Below are 23,877 nucleotides of genomic sequence, written 5' to 3'. Positions count from 1 at the left end.
AGATAGGCATACTGACCTTTGTTAACCTCAGCTGATTAGTTAAACTCACATTAGATGGCCTCCAATTTACCAATAGGCTTCAAACATATTTGCAAAACACTTTTTCCTGGAGAAGGGAAGACACGGAGGTGAGTCTAGCCGTTCCTATGCTCATCCCAAAATACAACACACTTCATAATCTAGCTGGTCTGCAACACTAAAGTACTTATGGGTGCCTTCAGATGCCTGGGGAAACCTGAGATGACTTCCTTCCTTATTCTCCTGTTCCAGCCAATTAGGAACAGACCCAAGGACACACAACCAAGCTGCCAGCAGATTCTATTGCTCCCACCTTCAGAATAGATCTATATGCAATGAATGATCACCACCTGCACTGCTACCTGCATCTGAGCCACAATCATGTCCTTCTTGAACTAGTCCAGTGGTCTCCCCAGTGGTCTCCGATTCTGCCACTGCTCCTCTTCAGTCTGTATTTAACACAGCAGCCGAGTAATCTTGAAGTCAAATTACAACATTCTTCTGTACCACATCCTACTCATCTTCGAGTGAAAGGCAATGCATTAACAATGGCCCATAAGGCTGTGCATGACCCGTTTCTGATACCTGCTTCTGCCACTTTACCCCTCTACTCATGCCTCGGCCCCACTAACCTCTGGCTCTTCCTGGTACACACCAGGCACGTCCCTGCCTCAGGGCCTTTGCATGTGCTGTTTCCTCTACTTGGAACTTGCCACAGATGGAGTCTATTTGGTTCCCTCCTCCTTTAGGTCCTTGCTCAGGTATCATCTTCTTGACCACTCAGAACATTCCCCTAGTCCCCCACAGGCCCCTCTCCTTTCCAGATTTGGTTTTCTCCATTATCCACTTACTACCATCTTAGAAATTACATGTTTTAGTTACTTGCTTTGCTTATTGGCTGCCTCCTCCACTAAAATGTAAGCTCCATGAAAGCAAAGACTCTTATCCGTTTAGGTCACTTTTTCAGAAATCACTTGTGCCTAGAAGATTGGCACACGGAATGGGCTCAAATTTAATTGAATGAATGGAAAGAAGGGAAGGAGAGATGAAAACATGACACCTGTTTCTCACTGGTGTAGCCTGTTAGATAAAAGGCAGAAGCCTCCCACGTTAGTCTGGGGGGTGAAGGCACCCAGGCCAACCAAGTGGGCCTGATGGAGTTGCTCAGCTGAAAAAACAACTTCTAAACAGGCTGCAATCTGGCCTCGCATGAGAAACAGTGAGAACCAGGATAGTTTTAATCTTCCACGTATTAAATACCACATAAAGTGCTAAATGTTTTCCTATCATCCAATTTAATTTTCAGCAAAAGACTAAGGAAAAAAATTCTAAGGTAACGAAGAGTTATTATGTGGCTACGACAAAGTAAAGCATCATTTCAGAAAAACTGCAAATGCTATGACTTATTAACTCATTTTGCTGGTTCTGAAACTAACATTCAAAATGGTCATGGGATTTGGATTTAGCAAGTAGCAGAGCTGGGATTTGAACTTGGAACTCCCTGATTGTCAAACAAAAGCCTTTTTGGTACTAAATCCCAGAAGCCTACCATAAGTGCCTTGATTTCAAAACTGGCTCTGGTCCTGCCATCGTGTAACAGAGAAATGAGGGTCTCCCAGGTGCCAAGACAAGAAACACTCAAGCTGTCTCGCCTTCCTGAATGCAGAGGCCATGGGATTCCCCACCCACGAGCGAAACCCTGGCCAGCATCTGGCCCCCATATCTACTCTGTAGGTGCTGCCTGGCTTACCTCCAGTAAACGAGCACAGCAATGAGAAGGATGAGGCACACGAAGGTCAAGGCTGATACCACAATCAGAGGGATGATCCACTCCATCCTCCCTGGAGCAGGGCGGCTTATCATTCCAGAGGTGTTTTTTTCCGCTGCCAAGAGAAATCATCCCAGTTAGAGAACAGAGGTTAGTGGAGGTGGGAGCCAGAATATGATGCAGAGTTCTGTTCCAGTTTTGTGTGGTTTCTGGAGAACTGGGGCACTTGCGCTGGGCTGCCCCGTAACAGGAGGGGCAATCTGCAGCCCTTACTGTTTCCTGCCGTGACCCAACACACACACACAGGGCCTCTTCTGTGGGCTGCATTTTGTAATTGGCAGTGATAAGGATTTACAGATAGAGTTCGAGGTGTTTTTAAAGACAGCGTACAGAAGACACAGACATTCCAGCGTTACTCCAAGAACATGACTGACCCAGAAGGGCCTTTGAATGCGTGGAGGACATGTGCTCGTCTCTGAAAGAAGCAGGGTGGGATGGCTGTCCAAGAGCCTCTCAGGTTCTCTACTGCAAGGGCAGGAGGGCTAGCATGATGGATTTCACCAGGTTAACTAGAACTGGCTGTGACTACCATGGCCATCTGTTCTTTGCTGCTTAGCATCCGTTACCCCTTCCTGTAGTAACAACTACACCCCGATTCTGCTTTGGGAAACCACCTTTTCCTAACAGATATAGTCATGGTCGGACAATCATCAGAGCGTGGGGCTCCCTGCTCTGGCCAGTGAAGTGGCACTGAAGCCAGCACAATGGCATCTCGCTCTGGAATCTCAACCACCGACTCTAAGACTGAGCAACAGCGTAGCCCAGCAGGAGCGCCTGGGTGCTTCTGCCCGTGGGCTCCCACCACACAGATCCCCAGAGATCCTGCTTTTCCTAAAATCTCCTCCTCCAGTTTTTCCTTTGATCCTATCACCTACCCCAGAGCCTTCCAAAAGCTCCTATCTTCTTTCCTAAAGACAGGAAGCCACACCTCACACTCTTCTCAGAGCACGGATGTAACTAGCAGCCACAATCTAGAGGTTAGCAGGGAAAGCTTGCCAAATAGTTCAGGATTTTCTCGGGTCAGCCAGTACCTGTTAACAAGGCAGCTCGTTCCTCCACATCTCCAGGCCCCGAATATCTTCAGAAGTCCCCGGGAGCCTCAGCAGAAGATCTTATCTTCCCTTCCACTGTGGGAAGACGCCTGGAACATGCCAGGTGGCCCAAATGAAGCTCGTGTGGGTGCTGGGGCTGGGAAGAGCACAGGTGCACAGAGGCGGGCCGCGGAAAAGCAAAGGTCGTCTGTGACCACGGGGAGAAGCCCCTTGAAAAATCGAACACTGGCTGCAGGCTGACTCGAGCCCAGCAAGGATTCCTCCTGCACTGCAAAAATGAGGCCAGTGTTCACCCAGTCCCGAGCGTCCCTCTGCACGACGGACTAAATGCAGAGCTAATCAGGCTGAGTTTCCAGGTGAGAGAAGGTAGGCTGAGTGGGGAAGAAAGAATTGGCTGCGGGAGCAGATTTTTAAAGAGGCAAGACTCTTGAATCAGGAAGAAGTGTGTTATGCTTTCACTGAATTTCCTCTAGTGCATTTTACGTTGACTACCTCCTTTGTTTCAGGCACAGTCCTGTGTCGCAGGTGGGACCTGATATATCCCCAGCTCACAGGTAAGGAGACAGTGTCAAGCGGGTGAAGCACTCTGATTAAAAACTACCACATCAGGCAGGGCGTGGTGGCTCATGCCTGTAATCCCAGCACTTTGGGAGGCGGAGGAGGGTGGATCACGAGGTCAGGAGTTCAAGACCAGCCTCGTCAAGATGGTGAAACCCCGTCTCTACTAAAAATACAAAAAAATTAGCTAGGTGTGGTGGCGGGCGCCTGTAATCCCAGCTACTTGGGAGGCTGAGGCGGAGAACTGCTTAAACCTGAAAGGCAGAGTGCGTTGCAGTGAGCCGAGATTGCGCCACTGCACTCCAGCCTGGGCAACAGAACAGGACCCCGTCTAAAAAAATAAAAAAAAAACCTAAAAAAAACCACACAGCACTTTGTTGTTTATACAGTGCCTTCCTAGCTGTGCCAGGCCATTTTCTTAACCTCCTGCTCCATTTTTTTTTTAGAATAGATTCTTACCAATCCCCCACTGTGCACAGGCCTGGTACAAGGGGCTGGGGGGGGGGGACACAGCAGTACATCAGACAGGAGCACTGCTGTGCCATGGGGAGGAGTTTTTTAAAGGAGGCGAGGTGGGCACATGAACAAGTAACTAGAATACAATGAATGTGGCACCAGGGGGGAAGCACAGGGGGCCATTGGGGAATAGCTCTCCAAGCCCAGGTCTCCATGAGCTCCCCAATGAAGGCAAGTGTTGAAGGATGAAGGGGAGTTAGCCAGGCAGACACTGGGAGAAGAAGGGTGTTCTGGTCGGAGACCATCAAATCAGTAGGAGTCCAAGAATGAGAGGGAGGAGAACTAAGATGGAGAACTGGAAGGCAAATGCTGCCAGGGCCCTGGAGGCTGAAATAAGGATACGGATTTTAGTGCTAAGGGCGGTAGAAACTACTGCAGGGTCTTAAGCCAAAGCAGACATGGATCAGACATGCCTTCTCTCCATCAACATGTTTTTATTGCAGAGTTCTGGTGGCTGTCCAGAAGAACCAGAGTTGCAAATAAGAATAATTTCGTGGGACCCCAGAAGGGGGCAGCCCAGCCAGGGGTGGTGGGGGAATCTTAAAGACCTGGAAGTCCTGTTAATGGAAAAAATATTGGGAGGGTTGACGCTGTAGGCCACACGTTCAATTAAAATCAGTATCCACTCTGGGAAGCCCCTGGGTACAGGAGGGACTCTCAGTGTCTTATTTCTCTCCTTGCTCCTTACACATTACGTGGACTGGAAACTCCATGTTCTATTCATCACAAACCACAGGAAACTCTTGGCCAACACAATCCCTCACACTTACATTCCTAAACAATCACTGGCAATACCACCTCTGTGTAATTTCTATCACTCTTTTCTTCTTTTTTGAAACAGTCTCACTCTGCCACTGAGGCTGGAGTGGGTGACCTCAGCTCCGCCTCCCAGGCTCAGGCAATCCTCCTACCTTAGCCCTCCGACTACCAGGGATTACAGGCACGTGCCACCACGCCAGGCTAATTTTCATATTTTTAGTAGAGGTGGGGTTTTACCATGTTACCCAGGCTGGTCTCGAACTCCTGACCTCAAGTGATCCTCCTGCTTCAGCCTCCCAAAGTGCTGAGATTACAGGCATAAGCCACCGTGCCCAGCATATTTCAGCCATTCTAAAACCAGTAAAAAGTGATCACTCTAGAATTTCTAGGCCTTGGGAAGGGGTTAGGGAGTGACCATCTGGTATGGTCCCAGATGCCATAGGGGTATCTCTGTGTTGATGATAATGTCTGTCCTCCTCTTCCTCCACGGGGTGAGTGTTCAATTTTCATCAGAGTCTCAGAGAGGTCCAGGCCCCAAAAAATGTATGAACCACCGGCATGGAGAGAGAATGAAGGTCCAGAGGACAAGGCTATTGAGGTCACAGCCACCAAGGTCAGAGCTGGGCTCAAACTTGACTTCCACGATGGAGTGAGTCATCTCTCCCTCTAACATTTCCTGAAAGTGTGTGATTATTGGCACAGGGTGTGGCGGAGGGGTTCCCAAATGGGGCTGGAGCCTATCTGAAATCCCACTGTGGACAGTCCCCAAATGGCAGTTTCTGTGGAGTGGCTCTGAGGTTGGCAATAACTTGGAGTGTGAGTGAGAGACCTAACGAAGTTTTTCTGGTAAGCTGCACTTTGACCTTGACTAATGGCAGGCAGTTTCATTGGCTTGTGTCTTTTACATAAAAGCCAAGCAAAAGTAAGAGTGTGACTGAATTTCCATGTGGGGTGTGATAATGTTGATTTCATTTTCAAATTCACAGTACTGCTTCGTCTTCCTGGTGCCAGAAGCCTGAAACTGGATTGCATCTCCAGGTGACCAAGTGAAATCTGCTCCTGTCACTTTCCTAAGCAGCCCCTCATGATACCCCTGAGTGGGCAAGGCAGGGCCCTTCAGGAGCAAGGCCTTCCACCACCCCCGCCCCAGCATCATCTCCTGCTGTTCCCCTTCACTGTTCCAGCCACACTCATCCAGTCAGTGACCATGCTGGGCCACAGTCCCCCTCTCTGCCTCTGCCCCTCCCATTCCTACTGCAGGGAGGGCCTTTCCTTTCCTGATGCCAGAATTGATCTTATTGATCCTTCAATCCTGGTTCAAAAGCTGCCTTCTCTGTGAGGCTTCCCAAAGCCCCCAATTTGTACTGTCTCTTAAGGGCAGAGTAGAGATTACAGGTTCAGATCCTGGCTCTGCCATTTTCTGTGTGACCTTTAATCCAGTTTGGGCCTGGAGTTCTTCATCTATAAAATGGGATAAAGACAGCCTGCTTCATCGAGCGGTGGGGGAATTCAACGTAAGAACGCCTAGAAGGGTGCCTCGTATCAAGCAAATGCCAAGTACCACCACCACCATCATCATCAGCTTGTGTTATCTTACCGTATACATCACACTCAAGTATACTTGCTCTTTTGTTACTCTAGTCCCCAAAGGCAGGGCTGATTTCCATCTCTCTATAAAGAACAGTAACAAAGCTGTACCTCCTACTAGCTATGCAACTCTGGGCAACTGACCTAACCTCTCTGTGCCTCAATCTCCTCCTCTGTAAAAGGAAATTATATTGCATACAGCATTGCAGTGGTATGATGATTAAATGAGCTAATGCATGCAAAACACTTAGAATGTTGCCTGGCACCTGGGTGATGTTAACTATTGTGATTATTGTCATCATTACACACCCCAACTTCGGCAACACCATCATCTGCCACCATCCTAGCAGGGGCATCATTACTTCTCGATAGCACCTCTCTTCCTCCTCAGCACCCTCACACAGCAGAGGAGAAGGTGAGTGCTCACTGGGTGTTTGCTGAATCTGACTTCTCTCTGTAACATCTGCGTGTGTAATGCCAATCATACAGAACTTCAGATGCTCTGGGCATCAGCACAAGGGGCTGCCTGTGATGTGATTATGGTAAAGACCTATGTAGGGCTGTTGGGCCCCACGGGGCTGTGGGGAGCCCTTTATGCTGCGCTGAGGTGCAGGATCTGAGAAGTAAAGAGACAGGACGCTGAAGAACCGGTGAAGAGCATTTGGACTCGGGGGGTCACGCCACTTGTGAGTGATCATCATCTATAGGCTTAGTAATAGGGCGTACATGATCGCATGAGTCACAAGCGAGGGGGCCACCCCATTATGTCACCTGGGCAGAGAGGTGGGCCATGTGAAGTAGGGGGCAGTGCCATGCGCAGTAGTCGAGGGTCGTGTACAGAAAAGGGGTCCAACCCCATTAGGTCACTGAGGCAAGGAGGTGGGCAGTGTGCAATAGGTATTGTACACAACACTTCTTACCTGGGGGCTGGAGACTTCAAAGGATTTCTAATAGAAGGATACTGTAAGCCAATGCAGTGGGAGCTGACAGACTTGTACTCTTAAGACATTTATGGGATGATGAATTGAACTAGCACAGAAGCGAGAAAAGACTGACAGGGTGTACAGCCGCCGTGACTGGTCACACCAGAGTGGTTCTTCTCCCTCGGTTACTTCCAAGATCTCAGGCCTGAGGCCTACCTTCCTACAGGAACTGGATGCAAGGTACTACAGCTCCTTTATCAGGAGCAGAGGCTCTTGCTCCAAGCCTGCCATACAGCGTATGCCCTTTCAGGCAGGGACGCCACCGCCTGGGTCTTTGGTTCTCGTCCTGGTCTAGCTGTTTTCCCATGTGCTGCTTCTGTTCTGTGACTGCTCTAGGCATTCCTCCTACTACAAACCACTATATGGTTATATAGAAGGATTCTATAAATCAGCACTAAATGTGTCAGTACAGCTCTGACTACAATACCTAGATGATTATATGGAAAGATTATTTAGAGCTAAGTATGCTAGATATAAGTATTAAGTATGATTATATAAGCTAGATATATGTAAGCAATAAGTTATATTTCAGGCACTAATTCTATAAACTAATATATGACTATATATAAAGGATTATATAAAGGAAATAGCTGAGTAATAACACAATGAACTAAGATATTCTTCAGGCACTAATTGTACCCGGGGTCTGGACAGTTCTCCTTCCTCGGTGCCCATGGGGGGTGTCACTGAGTGTTTGCTGAATCTGAGCTAGAATCTCAAAGTTTGCCCTGAGACTAGACTGTACCATACTTCTTTTCTCCCCGTTTTTTTTTTTTTTTTTGGTAGAGACACTTTCCTGGTATGTTGCCCAGGCTGGTCTCGAACTTCTGGGCTCAAGGGATCCTCTTGCCTCTGCCTCCCCTCAAAGTGCTGGGATTATAGATGTGAGCCACTGTGTCTGGCCCCCATACTTCTTTCTGTGTCCTTCGGAAGAAATACCCGTCCTACTGCCTGACTCAATTTGTGGCCCTAATAAAACAGCAAACTGCTAGGACTACTAAGAACACACAAAATGTGACACTGAGTATATACCCATCTCATTATATGCCCTCAGACAGTGGCAATCCAGGAGGCCAACCTTCCCCACGCCTAGGCCTCTAGAGACCAGAACATGATGGAGGCAGTTCTACACTCCAGACTAAGGCAGACCTGGGTACAAATTCTGACTTAGTTCCTTCCAGCTGTGTGGCTTTGGGTAAATGACTGCCCATCTCTGAGTGTCTGTTCACTCCTCTATCAAAGGGAGAAAAATGATGATACTCACGTCTCAGGGGAATCCTGAGGATGCAAGAAGATTGTCTATGTGAAAACAGACTGTGTAAATTATGGCTACATAACTTACAGGACCAGATGCAAAATGAAATCCTGGGGCCCATTCAAAAGTTATTAAACAGTTTCAAGGTGACAGCAGCGTATGAGAGAGTATGAAGGCAAGCACAAGCCCTTCCGAGCAGAGGGTCTACGTGAGTGCACAGGCTGCTTGCTCATGAAGCCACCCCAGATCAGTCCAGCACCAAGCACAGTGCCTGACACACAGGAGGTGCCTGAGAAATGGTCATTCTTTTCTTTCCTTCAATGGAGCCAAGCAACAATGCTGACAGTGTAGCAACACTAGACACTCATGTGCCAGGAGAAGCACACGGTTACTCAGCGCTTTCCTGGTAACCTAGCTGCCCCCTAAAGGGTCCAGTGGAATGGAGCTGCCCAGTGACTAGGGGTTGCTTCCCTCCATGATGCCCAAAGTGTGACGCCGAGTTAAGTACAGGATCTCTGAGCTCACAGAACGCCTCCTCACCTCCATCTCCATCTCAGTTTCATCCACGTGATGGTCTTCCCAGCGGCACTAGTCCTTTGATTCCTGCCTGACGTGGGTTATGAACTGGCAACCCTGGTTTGACACCCCTTCCCAGTAATTACTTTTTTTTTTTTTGAGACGGAGTTTCGCTCTTGCTACCCAGGCTGGAGTGCAATGGCGCGATCTCGGCTCACCGCAACCTCCGTCTCCTGGGTTCAGGCAATTCTCCTGCCTCAGCCTCCTGAGTAGCTGGGATTACAGGCACGTGCCACCATGCCCAGCTAATTTTTTGTATTTTTAGTAGAGACGGGGTTTCACCATGTTGACCAGGATGGTCTCGATCTCTTGACCTCGTGATCCACCCGCCTCGGCCTCCCAAAGTGCTGGGATTACAGGCTTGAGCCACCACGCCCGGCCGTAATTACTTTTTAATTGTGAAATAGCTGCCAACATTTAAAAAGCAAAAGAGTTCAGATAAAAATCGGCAATGGAGGCTTCCAGTGGAAAACGTTCAAAGTTGGGAACAAAAGCCTGAATTCCCACATGGCAAATGTCATTTGGAACCAAGAGGCACATTCCCTTCAGACACGGTGTGTCTCACTGATTTGCCACAGTCGTCACTACTCCCTAATGTCACAGACCAGACCAGCTTTCCTCACCCCCAACTCCCACTGCCAGCTCACTCTGGCCAGCCTAGTTTCAGTCTGCAAGATGGCACTCTGACCCAATGAGTCTGCAGAACAATACTAACTTGAGCCTTTTAAAAAGGCCTCAAGATCAGAAGTAAAAATCATCGTTTAAGAAACTCACCATGATCCTGATATCACTAACCTGGCTCAAGAGAAGACGCTCTTTCTGTACAAAGCGGCTTTCTCCAATTGCATTTATTTTTGGAGGGATTTTATTTTTAGGCCAATTAGAAACTGACCATGCTGTTGTTCTGCCCATCTAACATGGTCCGTTCTCCTCAGTGCATTTGGATCTGTGTGTAGAAGATGACAACGAGGAAAGGAGTATCAGCTGATACCCAGCACTTCCCCAGCGGATGTGATGTGCAGGTGAACAGCTACTCAGAGGGTGATGTGAGGCTGGCTAGCTAGAGCCCAGAATCAAAGAGTGAGCCTGCTCCTGAAAGGTCTTCCCCGGGAAACTTGGAGCAAAATGCTAACGAACCCACTCTGAGCATATGCAGGAGGAAGGTAAGGTTAACCTCCCCACAGCCTTTCTTTCTCTCCGTCTTTATTTCAGCACCCAGCAGAATCTGAGTAAAGTGCCTCCATTCTGCTTTTTAAAAAAATTTAAAAAAAAAGAAAAGAAAAACAGTTTTCAGTGGCATATGTCATCACTGAATTAATGCTGTTTGCCTTTTACTGGCTTGGCTCTCATCCCAGTAGAAGCAAATAAAAACGGAGTACAATGTACTATAAATGCTACCGGCAGCAATACATCAGATGGACCCATCTGAAATGCCTCCTACCCTCCAGTAAGGGCTCAACTTCTGCTACAGGACAAGAACCCCTCTGGTGTCAAGACCAAAACTAGCTTGGATCCAAGAGGCCTCTATCAGGAGTAGGGAAGAGCAAGATTCTTTAATTTGCAAGAAAGATAAAGAGAAGGATGATCTGCATACTCATAAATTTAAAGCCTGTTTCCATCATGGGGAATTTCACCATATTTGTTCTGAGCCATACCACTCACTAAAAACCTCCCACATCTGTGAATTAAGGTGGCTGCTCAAAAAGAAAAAAAAACAGTGGTAAAGAACACGTAACACAAAATTTACCGTCTTAACCATTTCTAAGTCCCATTCAGTGAGGTTTAGTATATTCACACTGTTGTGCAACTGATGTGCAACTGATCTCCAGAACTTTTTCATCTTGCAAACCAAGAACTCTATATCCATTAAACAACTCCCCATTTCCCCTGTCATCAGCCTCTGGCAACCACTATTTTACTTTGTTTCTTTGAGTTTCACAATGCTAGGTATCTTATATAGGGGGAATCATGTATTATTTGTCTTTCTGGGACTGGCTCACTGCACTTATGGTAATGTCCTCAGGGTTCATCCACGTTGTAGCATGTGACAGGATTTCATTCCTTTTAAAGGCTGAACAGTTATTTCATTGTGTGTACTCTGTGCCACATTTTGTTTAGCCGTTCACCCACTGACGAACACTTGGTTCCTTCCAGCTCTTGGCTACTGTCAATGATGCTGCCATGAATATGGGTCTACAGATACTCTGAGATCTTGCTTTCAATCCTTTGGCTACACAGTTAACCCATGAACAACACAGGCGTTAGGGGTGCTGATCCCTGAATAATAACTTCTGAGTCTCCAAAAACTTTCCTACTAATAGCCTACTGTTGACCAGACGCCTCACCAATAACATAGTCAATTAACACGTATTTGTATATTATTTGTATTATATGCTGTGTTGTTATAATAAAGTAAGCTAGAAAAAAGAAAATGTTATGAAGAAAATCATAAGGAAGAGAAAAGGTTTCTATTTACTATTCACTAAGGGGAAGCAGGTCATCATAAAGGTCTTCATTCTCATGATCTTCACTTTGAGAAGGCTGATGAAGGGACAATGAGGAGGGGTTGGTCTTTCTCTCGTAGGGGTGGCAGAGACAGAAGAAAACTCACGTTTTTCTTATAAGCGGATACACGCAGTTCAAGAGTGTTGTTCAAGGGTCAACTGTATACCCAGAAATAGAACTGCTAAATCATATAATTTTATTTTTAATTTTTTTGAGGAATTGCCATACTGTTTTCCACAGTGCCTGTACCATTTTACATTCCCACTAGCAGTGCACAACAGGTTCCCGTCTTTCCACGTTTCTGCCAACACTGATTTTCTGTATTTTTGATAGAAGCCATTCTACAGGGTGTGAAATGATAAGGTGGCTGTTGTTTTTACAGGGCCACAAAACCGGCCTTTTGTTTTTTCTGGAGCTTTGACATTACCTGAACCACTGCTGCTGAGAAATGATTGTTCACCAGTTACAAATCTATATGTTCTCCTGCAACAGGACACTGGCTCTGTGTTAACACATGTGGGCAGGATTAGAGCGTCATTCATTTCCATTTATATCACTGCTAAGCGTTCCTGTGAATAAGTGCTCTCCCGCCCTTTCATGCAGAACTTAATTCACCAGACTCAATCAAAATAGTGGTCTGCCATCTCTATTTCAATTAGGTGGCGGGAAAGTAGGGGGCATTTGATAAATCTTAATTTAATTCCAAGCCCCCCAAAGATGGCAAGGCCTAACCTACCAGATTGCCACCACTGACAGTTGGTTGCAACATTATGTGGTTCTGAAATTAGGCAGGGGCAGAAGCTGTATACCAATCTTACACCAAATACGCCACCTGCTGCAACCTGAATTCTTGACTCCAGCCTCTCTGGAAGAAAAGTAATTGTTCTTGGTGGGGTCTAGTCTTCCATACCATGAGATTTACCATGTGTCTTAATTCAAACATCATTCACTGGGCAATAGGAATTCCAAGGACCCACATAGTTTCTGGAAAGAAACTAAACCGGTACTAGCAGCTGAATAACCCCTTTGGCCTACCCTGAGCTTGTTCCCCATGAACAGGCCAAGAAGATGACAGCCCAGGGCAGGGGTGGGCAGAATTATAAAGAAAACATTTCTCTAGAAAGAAACCTGACCAGCAAAACTAGCCCTGGCTGAAAACTACGTCTGATAGTCTGTGCAAGTGCCCGATGTAACTAATTGTAAATAAAGCATGGTGCCATGCTCCCAATCCCTAGACAGCTGAGTATTGTATTCATGATTTCTGCCCCATCTGCATGAACCTGCACTGTTACTTATTTTTGTCTTTAAATTACTACTCTATTTGTCCTCAAGTAAACTTCAAAAACGAAACTTTACATGAATGCTGTAAATCAGAGGTTCTCGGCCTTGGCATTAATGACAATTTTCACCAGATGGTTCCTTGCTGTGGAGCTGTCCTCTGCACTTATGATGTTTAGCAACAGCCCTCTACCCACAAGACACTAGTAGCACCCCAGTGCCAGTTATGACAACTAAAATTGTCTCCAGATGCTCCCAGATGTTCCTAGGGAGAAGGGCAGAATTGCCTCTGGTTGAGAACCACTGTCACAAATGCAAAGTTGGTCTCTTTTTAAAAGCATACATTAAAATACTTAATAATTAATACTGCATCTGAAATCATCTGGTATTGTGCATTCTGGGAACCAGCACCAAAGCCAGCACCACGTGGGGAGGCTCCCCCTCGACTACAGACTCAGAGCCAACATTTGGGCTTTGTCTTGCCATGTGCTGTGTGGCTGTGGGCACATTCCTTCCTCTGAGCCTTGCTTTCCTCACCCGCATGATGGCAAAAATGGCAGCATGACATTCACGGGAGCACCACAGGATCAGTGACGTACACAGCTGGCCTTCTGCGCAGACAGAGCTAGCACAGAGCACATGTTCGCTGATGACGCTGGCATTATTTCTGTAATTAAACGTATTCACGTTGGGTTTCTTGGTGCTTGAGAGTTCCAAAGAGGCACCCCAGGGTTTGCCCAAAGGAGCAGAGTGGCTGGGGCTTTGCACCCTCCACTTCGCCTCAAAGTAGAACAGCAGCCCAGAGCCTCTATCCTACTCTGTCCATTCTTAGCTCATGGGCCATGCAAATGCAGGCCAGGGGATGGATGTGGCCTGCTGGCTGTGGTATGCTGACCCCAGAAATGGACTGTCCCTGTAGCACATGACTCAGGGCTGAGCCAGAAGAGGCAGTTAGTAAACCTTCAGCAATGAGTGTTCACGTACCGGAGTTCTAAGCAAGATTCAATCTGAAAAAAAGAGTTTCCCTAATTTAAGGAAACAAAAGTGGAAAATCCCAGCACCAAATGATGGGTTTGTAGATGATGCCCACTCTGAAATGTTTTTCTAGGGTCTGCTGTACTGCACACTGCCCCAAGAACATTTCCTTGCATCAACTGGCTTCGGGGTTCAGGCCGTGGCTCCTGAGGGTGGGACCATATGCTGGATTTCCATGTAGCAGACATCCAGATGAGGGCTTTGCACTAAAGAAACACTAGAAAAAAGCCTGGTGAGTGGGAGTGAGTGCACGTTGGCCTTCAAGCCTCCTGAAAGCCTTCTAGAGCAGTTGCAACTCTAGCAATCAACACTACAGCAGAGGCTGAGCACCAGTGGTTCCTACTGGCCCAACCATGGGTTTAGTTTGGCATACATTTTTAAAAAGGAAAAATTGTTTTAAAAATTTGAGCTCACTTAAAAGTTGAGGGGTTCGGCACAAAAACCTGCATTTCTGGCTCACTATGCATTCTCACTGGCAGTAATGTGTTGGAGCTGAGATGGCTCTCTTTGGAAAGGACATGTGCTCTTTAATTTGCTGCAGTCCTTACCATTCCCTAATGTCTAACACCTGGTCCTTTTGTTTTATTTTCTCATTGGCGTTAACTGGTTTCTGTAGGTGTCTAAGTTTGTCAATCCCTCCCTGGGAGATAATATATTAAAGCCACTACTCACAGTACTTAAAAAGATGTTATGAAACACCAAAGGAATTTCAACAAGCCTTTTGGAGATACTCATAAATATATAATGGTGTGTAAGTTTACACATGATCACTCTTCTCAGAGATCAGATATTGATTAAAGTAATTGTTTTTACTTAATAGGAAGAAAAAATAAATGTGGAACATATTTAAAGCAAAGGTACACACAAAGTCCTTAAAATATATCACCACGAACATTAAAATGATGGTGATTTCATTAAAAAATAAATACCACCCTGGAGAAGGCACACAGGGTAAAGGATGGAGTGAACAGAAGTGAAGCGAAACTTCAGGATCATTGACTGATGTGGGTTTGCCTGCTTCAGCCTCAGGCCACTCATCCTTTGCTAATCAACAAGCACAGGCATCTTTCTGCGTAAACCGGGGGTTGGCAAATGACAAGACCGTGGACCATATCAGGCCCACTGCCTGTTTCTGCAAACAAAGTTTTAATTGAAATACACATGTGGAAATACACACGTGGAAATACACATCCACTCCACTGTGTATTGTCCATGGCGGCTTCTGGGCCACAAGGCAGAACTGAGCAGCTGCAACAGAGACCGGTGAGATGCAGAGCTGAAAAATATTTACTATCCGGCCCTTTGCTGAAAAACTTTGCTTATCTCTGGCTTAAACAATCATCGCCACCATTTTCAAATTTGAATTGCCTGAAATTCTGAAGAAAGTGTCTTTTTAGCTTTCAGAAGAAGTGGACCTTCCCAGTGAGCTGAAGGTGATAAGGGAAAAGCTAGGATTTACCAGTTGAGTTTCAGGAGGAAGTCTTTTTTTTTTTTTTAAATGGAGACAGAGGCTTGTTCTATCATCCAGGCTGGAGTGCAGTGGCATGACCTCGGCTCACTGCAGCCTCTGCCTTCCAGGCTCAAATGATCTCCCACCTCAGCCTCATGAATGGCTGAGACTATACGCATGAGCCACTATGCCATGCTAATTGTTACATTTTCTCTAGAGATGGGGTTTCGCCATGTTGCCCAGGCTGGTCTTGAACTTCTGGATTTCAGTGAGCCACTCTCCTTGGCCTCTCAAAGTGCTGGGATTACAGGAGTGAGCCACTGCACCCAGCCATCTGGAGGTCATTTTTAATGGCAGCTACTTGGGGACCAGTAGCTTTAATGTTCACAGACAATAGCAAAGGAAAGGGTTGTGAGGGGCCTTCTCACAGTCACCATCATTGTGTGGCATCTGGGAAGCTAACAGCTCCTATTTGTCAATGACAGAAGGGGGTCTCCACAGCCACGCCACCTTCGGCATTAAGGACGATCATTAGTTCCACTTTACAAATGAGTACCCGGGGCCAAGAACTACCTGAGGACCCCGAGTGAGTAAGGGACAGAGATGACTGGTTGATGTGACTCCCAAAGCCACTCTGCCAAGATTGTAGATGCTTTCAGATTTCTGTAGGGTAGGGTGGAAGCTGAAGACCCACACACCTCATATCTGGAGTGGGGAGCCCCCAAGTTTACCATCCATTTCTTATCCCCATTCTCTGGAATCTGGAACCTGACTCCAATGACAATAACTCATTTCCACTTCCCTGGGGAGTTCCAGCCCTTACCTCTCTCCTATCTCTCAACCTGTGAATTCTCCCAGCCTAGGCTCTCTGCAGCCGCATTTTTTCAGGAATGTGGTCAAACAAGTTTAAGGGGAGCAGACTGAGAACGCTACTCTGCCAGGGCCTGCACTCCGGAGGCTGAACACTCAAGCTTCAAAACCAATTCCAAGTCCACCTCCTGTCTTGGGAGAAAGCACACTGGCCCACGTCACCATGACCACTGCCTCCTAACTGGGCTTCTTTTGTCCATTCTTGCCTTCCCTATATCATGTCCACGCAGATGCCTGAGTGCTCTTTCAAAAAATTAATCAAGTAACTCTCCACCCGAAATCTACCACTGGTTTCTCATTTCCAGTAGAACGAAATCTTCAGTGTGGTCAACCAGCACTTTCCAGAGCACCTCCATCAATCTCTAGATCCATCCAATCCTCTCCCCTCACTCTCTCTGGTTTACCACATTGGCCTTCTGATAGCTCCTCAACGGATCCAAATTAATCCCCACTGTAGGGTCTCCGGACCTGCTGTTCCTGCAGCCCAGAATGCCCTTCCCTGGATCTTTCCACGGCTACTGCCTTCTTACCACTTGGATCTCTGCTCAGAGGTCATCCTTGACCGCTCAGGGCTATGCTGTCCTTCTGCTCCTCAACTCTAGCAATGAAGGCTACTTAAAGGCATGCATTTGTTTACTGGCATAGTCTCAAGCTCCCCTTCTAGAACGCAAACCCAAGAGACGAGAAGTCTGTCTTGACCTATGTTCTACTCCCAAAGCCTAGTCTGGTGCCTCTTCTAGAGTGGGCATTCCATACAAGTTTCTTCAGTATCTTCAAATGCAAGAAATTCAACTTTTTCAAAGTAATTCCTAGAGGGAACGTCACTGTTCATAAAGAAACAGCTCCCCAAGTGGCCCCATACTTCCTTCACTCAATTCCACCAAAGGCTACTCTGCACCTTTCCCCCAAAGCACAGCAAAATTGAGCAATACCCACAGGAGACCCCCACTTCAAAAAATTAGTTCATACCAGCTTTAAGAGGAAAGTAATTCAAAACATGAAAATTTATTCTAAGTTGTATCTTAACATACGAGATCTCAGCTTTAGATGAATTTTAATGTTTACAAGTGCAAAAGCAAATAAATATTTACCAGTTGCTTTTTTTTTTTGCACTCTTATAACTCCACAACAGCTTAGACGCAAAAAAAATTGTTGCTAAACATCTTGTAGTCTGGCAAAATGAAGAATTTCTTATTAAGAAAAGCCCTCACAACAATAACAACTCTTCATGCTTATGGCTCCCTTGCAGAAACTATCAGGATGGTTCATTAAGATTGGAGCATATGACAGAGCAACAAAATTGCCACCAGTAGGGGTGAGATGAGGCTCTCATGCCCTGGCCTCACCGTCTATACAATGGCTCATTCCCACAGCAACGGGAGCTCTGGGAGAGAGGGCCGTATTTCTTGGGCAAGGACCACGGGCTAATACCAGCTCTCCCCAAGCTGAAGCTTTTCATTCTGCAGGTTTCCATGAACATGTCACTTCTCCAGAGTGGCCTTTCTTAGTTAAGGCAGGTCCCTATGCTCTCCATAATTCTCTTGGACAATATCCTGTTTATTTCGTCTATTACCATTTCACAATCGGAAATTTCAGTTAGCTAGTTTTCCGGCTTGCCAGTTAACCATCTAGCTTGCCGGCTTTCTAACGTTCCTGCTACCTAACTTCCGGACATACGCTCCAGCTAGCTGCTCTGTCATCTCTCTGCCTTCCCCTTTACACTTTCTAGGCAGGGACCAGGCTCCCTGGGGACAGCACCCTGCCCAGTGCCTGGCACCAAACCAGCCATTTGTAGATACATGATATAATGAGCATGGAATGAAATCTCTAGCTTGTTAATTCATTTATATCAGTGCCTGGTTAAAGTCTTTGGAGTTATTCTGAGGCAAGAAAACAAATATCAAAGAAAGACTTACTCCAGCCTAAGAGAGTAGGCTTTTGGAGTAAAACAGCGACACACACACACACACATTCACACGCATGCACCTTTTCCATGATGGACATACATAATTCTAAGACTATTAAGTACTTTCTGAAGCTTCACCTCCTACTCTCAATTTTTTGAAAAAAGGTACGACTGTTCACAGCAGGGGGTACCCTCAGAGAAGACCGGCGCCACTTACCTGGATTAACAGTGATAAATCTGCTATCTTCAGAAAATCGGTCCCCGCGGGACATAGGCTTTTTAGATGGCATCTCTGGCCTCTTGGGATCACTCCCTGCATACTGCTCCTCTGTGGCGGTGGGGGGCACTTGGGTGGAGGTGACCGCATCAGGGTCCAGGCCTGGGCCGGCATCCCTGCTTCCGCCCGTCTGGTCTGTGGGGACCGCAGTGCGGTCCTGCTCATGCCCAGGTATAGTCTGATGCCCCGCCTCGGCAGTCCTGTTAGGAGACGAGGGTGCGGGGCTGGGCTCCGTCTGGCTCCGCTCCTCGGCAGCGCGGGTCACCCCGCTCTTCTCCTTCTTTTCGGAGTCCTTCTCTCCATCCTCCTCGTGCTCCCGCTCCCCGTCCTCACTCTCGCTTTTCTCATCCTTCTCTCCTTCCCCCGTGCCTTCGCTGTCCTTGGTTGGTGACGAATCACCATCTGGCCCTGGAGAAGCCAAGGCCTCTGTGGCGGCGAGGACTGGCCTAGCCGCCTGCTTGCTGGCCGAGGCGGCTGTCGGGAGGCGCGTGGGCCACACGGTGCTGGGGAAGGAGGAGATGCCACCGCCGCCGAACCCCAGGCCGGCAAGGAGTGTGCTGGTGACCACCGAGGCCACAGTGGCTTGGCTGCCACTGGAGGAGGGGCCCATCCCAGTCGCCATGGAAACAAATGAGAAGGGGATGCCAGAGGACGTCCAGGTAGAAGACCCCGAGCTGATGGGGGCCATGTCGGCTGAAGAGGCAGGAGATGCTGTGGGCTGGGAAGGGTCACCCAGCAAGGGTGGAAAAGAGGCAGAAGAAGAAAAAGCAGAGAAGCATCAGTAATTAAGGTTGGTAATGAGGCTCTGCTTGTCACCCTCTGAGGATTTCACTCATCTATGCTATGGAGTTTTCCAATATATGGCATAAAGTTGACATTAGGTGGTCCATGGGTGACCAACTTTTATTTTAATGGTTTTATAATAATTGTGAACATGTTAAAAAGCGTTAACTAGTGAATACAACTCAGCTTTACCACGGTATTACCCAAGATGAGGCCGAGTGCCAAAAAACGTTGGTAATGTTAAAGCTGACTTAAACAACAAAGAAGTCATGAATTGGAAATATCAGATGATTATCTGTTCTTGGGGTGATGAGAGGCAGAAGACCTTTGGTTTTATGTATATCACTGATACTTGAGAAGATACTCCACTCTAGGTTTGAAAAGATACTGGGTGATCCAGTCCAACCCCACTGTCTTCCAGTAAGGAAGTGGGTGGACCAGAAGGGAAAGCAGCCTGCCCAGGTGTGCAGTGACGGGGTCAGAGGCCATGCTCTGCACTGCATGCTCTGGGCACTGGTTTACATTTCTGCACCTCCATCATGGGCACCGTAGAGTCAGTGTACCTGTCAGTCTCTAAGTTTAGCCATGGGAAAATCTGAGCCCATACATATGACAACAACATCAAGAATAACAAGAACTCCAATTAACAAGTGCCAGCCGTCGTAGGGCTCTCCATGCTCGAGGCAGGCATGATCATCACCCACTTTGCAGGTGAGGAAACTGAGGCACAGAGATGTTACAGAGCTTACACAAGGTGCATGGCCTGGAAGGGACAAATGCAGGGCTGCCTGGGTCCAAGACTCGGCTCATTCTTACCACCATACTAAACTGGGGCTCGAATTTGGGGGTTTTACTCATATAAGGTATCTTAGGAAAACAAGAAGTGCTGCTCTGAACTATTAGTCTAATTTTAGCTTCCTCCCTGGGTGATGCTGGACAAACGACTTTAACTCACTGAGCCTCAGTTTCCTCGTCTTCAAAATGGGAATAACAGTAACACTGACTCTGTGGGCTGCCTAGAGAAGTAAATAAAATAATCTGTGCCCAAAACCCTGGAAGAGCCTAGTGAATTCTAGGCCATTATCACCACCACTGTGATTAGTATTTTAATTATTCATGATACCAACCAGGACTGGGGAAAACTAAGATATTAATCAGGTTCCAGAAATTTTCTGAACCATATAACTTTAGGCAAGTGACAACCTGAATTTGAGCATATGTCAAATGAAGGGGTTGGAACAGATTTAACCCCTTTGTGGTCCTGCATTGTACGATCCCACAAATCATAAATAAATAAAAATATGAATTTTTACCCTCACAAAATTATACAATATAACCCAACACTGTTGCACAACTTATGTTCATAAGGTACTGAATTATAAAAAGTGAATAATGTAATTTTCTTCTCTACCGCAACCTCTTTATATTGAGCAGTTTAATAACATTATACTGCCACCTCGTGGTAACAATTTTAAATGCATGCAAATTAACAACCAGCCACCACAAAGCAATTTACCATTCTCTACTTACCACTCCTGTTTTCACTATTCTGGTCCCCTGGAATATTCGAGTGGTATTAGCTGAGAAACAAAGAGATTACATTTAAGCGATTTTGAAAAAACTGAGAAAAAAAGAGATTACACAAAGCATTTTTTTGTGGCTCCAAGACATTCCTTATGAACACAAATCTGAATTACAGATAATTTTCACGTGTCAAAATATTATTCTGTAGATTTTTTTCCAGCCATTTAAAAATGTAAAATGTTTCTTGGCTTGTGAGTCATACGAAAACATGCAGAGAGCTAGATTTGGTCTGTGGGCAGTAGCACGCTGACCCTGTCTTAAGCTATTAGTTAAAAAACTTTTTCCATTTTTATTGTTTTCTGTTTCATTGAGGTGAAAATTTACAGTAAAATGAGTAAGATTTAGGTGTATAGTTAAATGAATTTTGCACATGTAAACACCTGTGTAACCACTCCCCATGGTAAGATAAAGACATTTCCCAGTGCTTTGCTGGAGAAAAGGTGTCTGTCCCCTCATCCATCAATATCCACCTCCACCCCCAAAGCTAACCACTCTTTGGGTCTCTGTCAGTTTTACTTGTATTTGAACTTCATTTAAATGGAATCATATTACACCATTGTTCTTCCTCTATTATCTTTTTGGTCGTGATTTCTTACCCTTTCTGTGATTCTAATTACATGTCCTTAACTTTTTGTTTACCTTAAATTTGTACTTTCGCCACTTCTTAAAAATGTAAGAACTGTACATGATTTAACTCTATTTGCCCACCTTACCTTTTGTGTGCGGTTACAGTATTATTCCTACCTATATTTTAAAATCCTGTGAGATACTGCCAATCGTTCTAAACAGTCCAGTGATTTTATATTAACCATACATTACCCTTTCTGGTGTTCATTTCTTCCTGTAGCTGTTTCCTGTGTGTTACGATGACGCAATATAACTTAGAAAACATTTTTTAAGATTATGGTAAAATACATGACACAATTTATCATCTTAAAAATTAAAAAACTTACCATCTTAACCTTTTTTTTTTTTTTTTTTTTTGAGACAGTGTTTTGCTCTGTCGCCAGGCTGGAGTGCAGTGGTGCGATCTTGGCTCAGTGCAACCCTGCCTCCTGGGTTCAAGCAATTCTCCTGCCTCTCAGCCTCCCAAGTAGCTGGGACTACAGGTGTGTGTCACCATGCCCAGCTAATTTTTACATATTTTTTAGAAGAGATGGGGTTTCACCATGAGGCCAGGATGGTCTCCCTCTCTTGATCTCATGATCTGCCCACCTCAGCCTCCCAAAGTGCTGGTATCACAGGCATGAGCCACTGCGCCTAGCCCATTTTAACCAATTTTAAGTGTATGGTTCAGTAGTGTTAAGGTTGTTCCCACTGTTGTATTACTTCTATCCATCTCCAGAACTTTGTCATCTTGCAAAGCTGAAACTCTATATGCATTCAAGAACCCATTTCTTCCCTGGCAACACCACGGTACTTTCTCTATGAATTTCACTGCTCTGGATACTTAAGTGGAATCATACCTAGTGGTTCTTTTGTGTCTCACTTATTTTGCTTAGCGTAATGTCCTCAAGCTTCATCCACCTTGCAGCGTGTGTCAGAATTCCCTTCCTTTTTGAGGCTGAGTGATATTCCATTGTGTGTACTTTGTTTATCGCTGCAGCAGTCAGTGGACGCTTGGGTTGCTTTCACCTTTTGGCTATTGCAAATAATGCCAAACAATATGACTTTTTAAAAACCCCATCAAACTTCCTGGTTCTTTCAAAAAAACAACAGTGCTATAAAAAAAAAAATGAAAAGCTGCCTCCTATATACAATGAGAGAGTAGCAAAAATGCTAATTACCAAAATAATAACACTTGTACCTGCTGTGATTTTCATCAAAACCAGAAATGGCAAGTGACCCACGTATATTTGTTTGGCTTGCAAGCTTTTATTAAAAAAACAAAACAGAATTTGCCACCAATATTGTAAATGGTAGCTTTATCTAAAACTCCCAATCTCTTGCTTGTCTGAAAACTCACAATATTGGCAAAACTGGGCTCACCTTCCAGCAGGGCATCATTCAGCTGGGGCTGAGTGTCTGTCACCCCCCTTTAGGTGGCCACATGGTCTCCAATTTCCCACTGATAGTACTTCCCTCATTTGTACAAGCCCCCTGCCTGGCCCCATGGGTACTGGAGTTTGCAACCTTGACCTCATGATACATCCATTTTGCATAGCTGGAAAGTCAAATGTGTGTAGAGACAAATGTGAGAAACAGACCCATCTAAATAAAATAACCCTTTAGGTCCTAGATCAAATAAGGCAGCAAAGAAAGCAAATAATAGGGGTCTCGCCCAGCCTAAAGATAGCCTCCCATGATCACTGAGCTGCCCGAAGATCAATACTTCATACTTCAGACAGGTGTGCATGCCTCCCCTAGTTAAGACAGGAAAAAAGGTTCCCAGGAGGAACTACTTAACTGCCCTTTAAAAGGGGCTCTAACTAATTAAAGCCAAAATACAGAACCGCCACTCCATCAGCATGTGGCTTTCCACTGGTCCTGAACAATCTCCACTGGGGTCAATATCCACGGGGGTCAGTGATAGCCCTGGTGACTAGAAGCTTCTACAGAACCTTTCAGATCAGGAGTGTTTAACCTAGGTTCTTGCCTAATGGGATTTTTCTAAGCTTTCACTGCAATGATGCCTTTTTTTCCACTATGCATGTAGGCAACCAATCCCAACTGCTTTAGCAGGACCTGCAGCGTTGTCTCTGATTGAAATCTTAGATATTTTCATACTGCCTTAGAGTTGTTGTAGCTCTTTTGGAATATCATTGATGTTCATCACTACTCAGAAATCACGGGAGCTAACACACCAGCCACTTGTCATTGAATACCTTAATTTTTAAAAGCACATATATTATTATATCCCAAATGTGTTTCAAATATTTTGACAGCTGTATTGAATATGATTGGTCTTTTTCCTATGTATTTTTCTTATTTATCTGAAGCCATTCTGAGAGAGGATTCATGGGTTTTGCCACGGACAGGTCTGTGGCTCAAAGAAGGAGCTTATCAACTCCCATTTTCTATGACTATTGAGAATTGCAAAAAGGCTTTGAATACCTA

General features: G+C 45.8%; 1 protein-coding gene across 4 annotated transcripts in view; it reads right to left on the bottom strand.

Annotated features, from left to right (window-relative positions):
* PTPRG (protein tyrosine phosphatase receptor type G) overlaps positions 1 to 23,877 on the bottom strand; it is a 764,493-nt gene that overhangs the window by 78,065 nt on the left and 662,551 nt on the right. For 3 of the 4 annotated variants that reach the window (XM_032289599.1, XM_032289601.1, XM_032289602.1), the window contains 3 exons: positions 20,767 to 20,816; positions 18,394 to 19,171; positions 1,769 to 1,901 (listed from right to left, as the gene is read on the bottom strand). In XM_032289599.1, coding sequence (XP_032145490.1) covers positions 1,769 to 1,901; positions 18,394 to 19,171; positions 20,767 to 20,816 — 961 coding nt within the window. The remainder of the gene's footprint in view (positions 1 to 1,768; positions 1,902 to 18,393; positions 19,172 to 20,766; positions 20,817 to 23,877) is intronic. The other variant, XM_032289600.1, reaches the window with a different exon arrangement.

Source organism: Sapajus apella, unplaced genomic scaffold, assembly GCF_009761245.1.
Source record: "Sapajus apella isolate SASKATOON/1434 unplaced genomic scaffold, GSC_monkey_1.0 scaffold23, whole genome shotgun sequence".
NCBI classification, from domain to species: Eukaryota; Metazoa; Chordata; class Mammalia; order Primates; family Cebidae; genus Sapajus; species Sapajus apella.
Note: the sequence above shows the minus strand (reverse complement) of the source record. Positions and strands in the feature narration are given on the sequence as shown.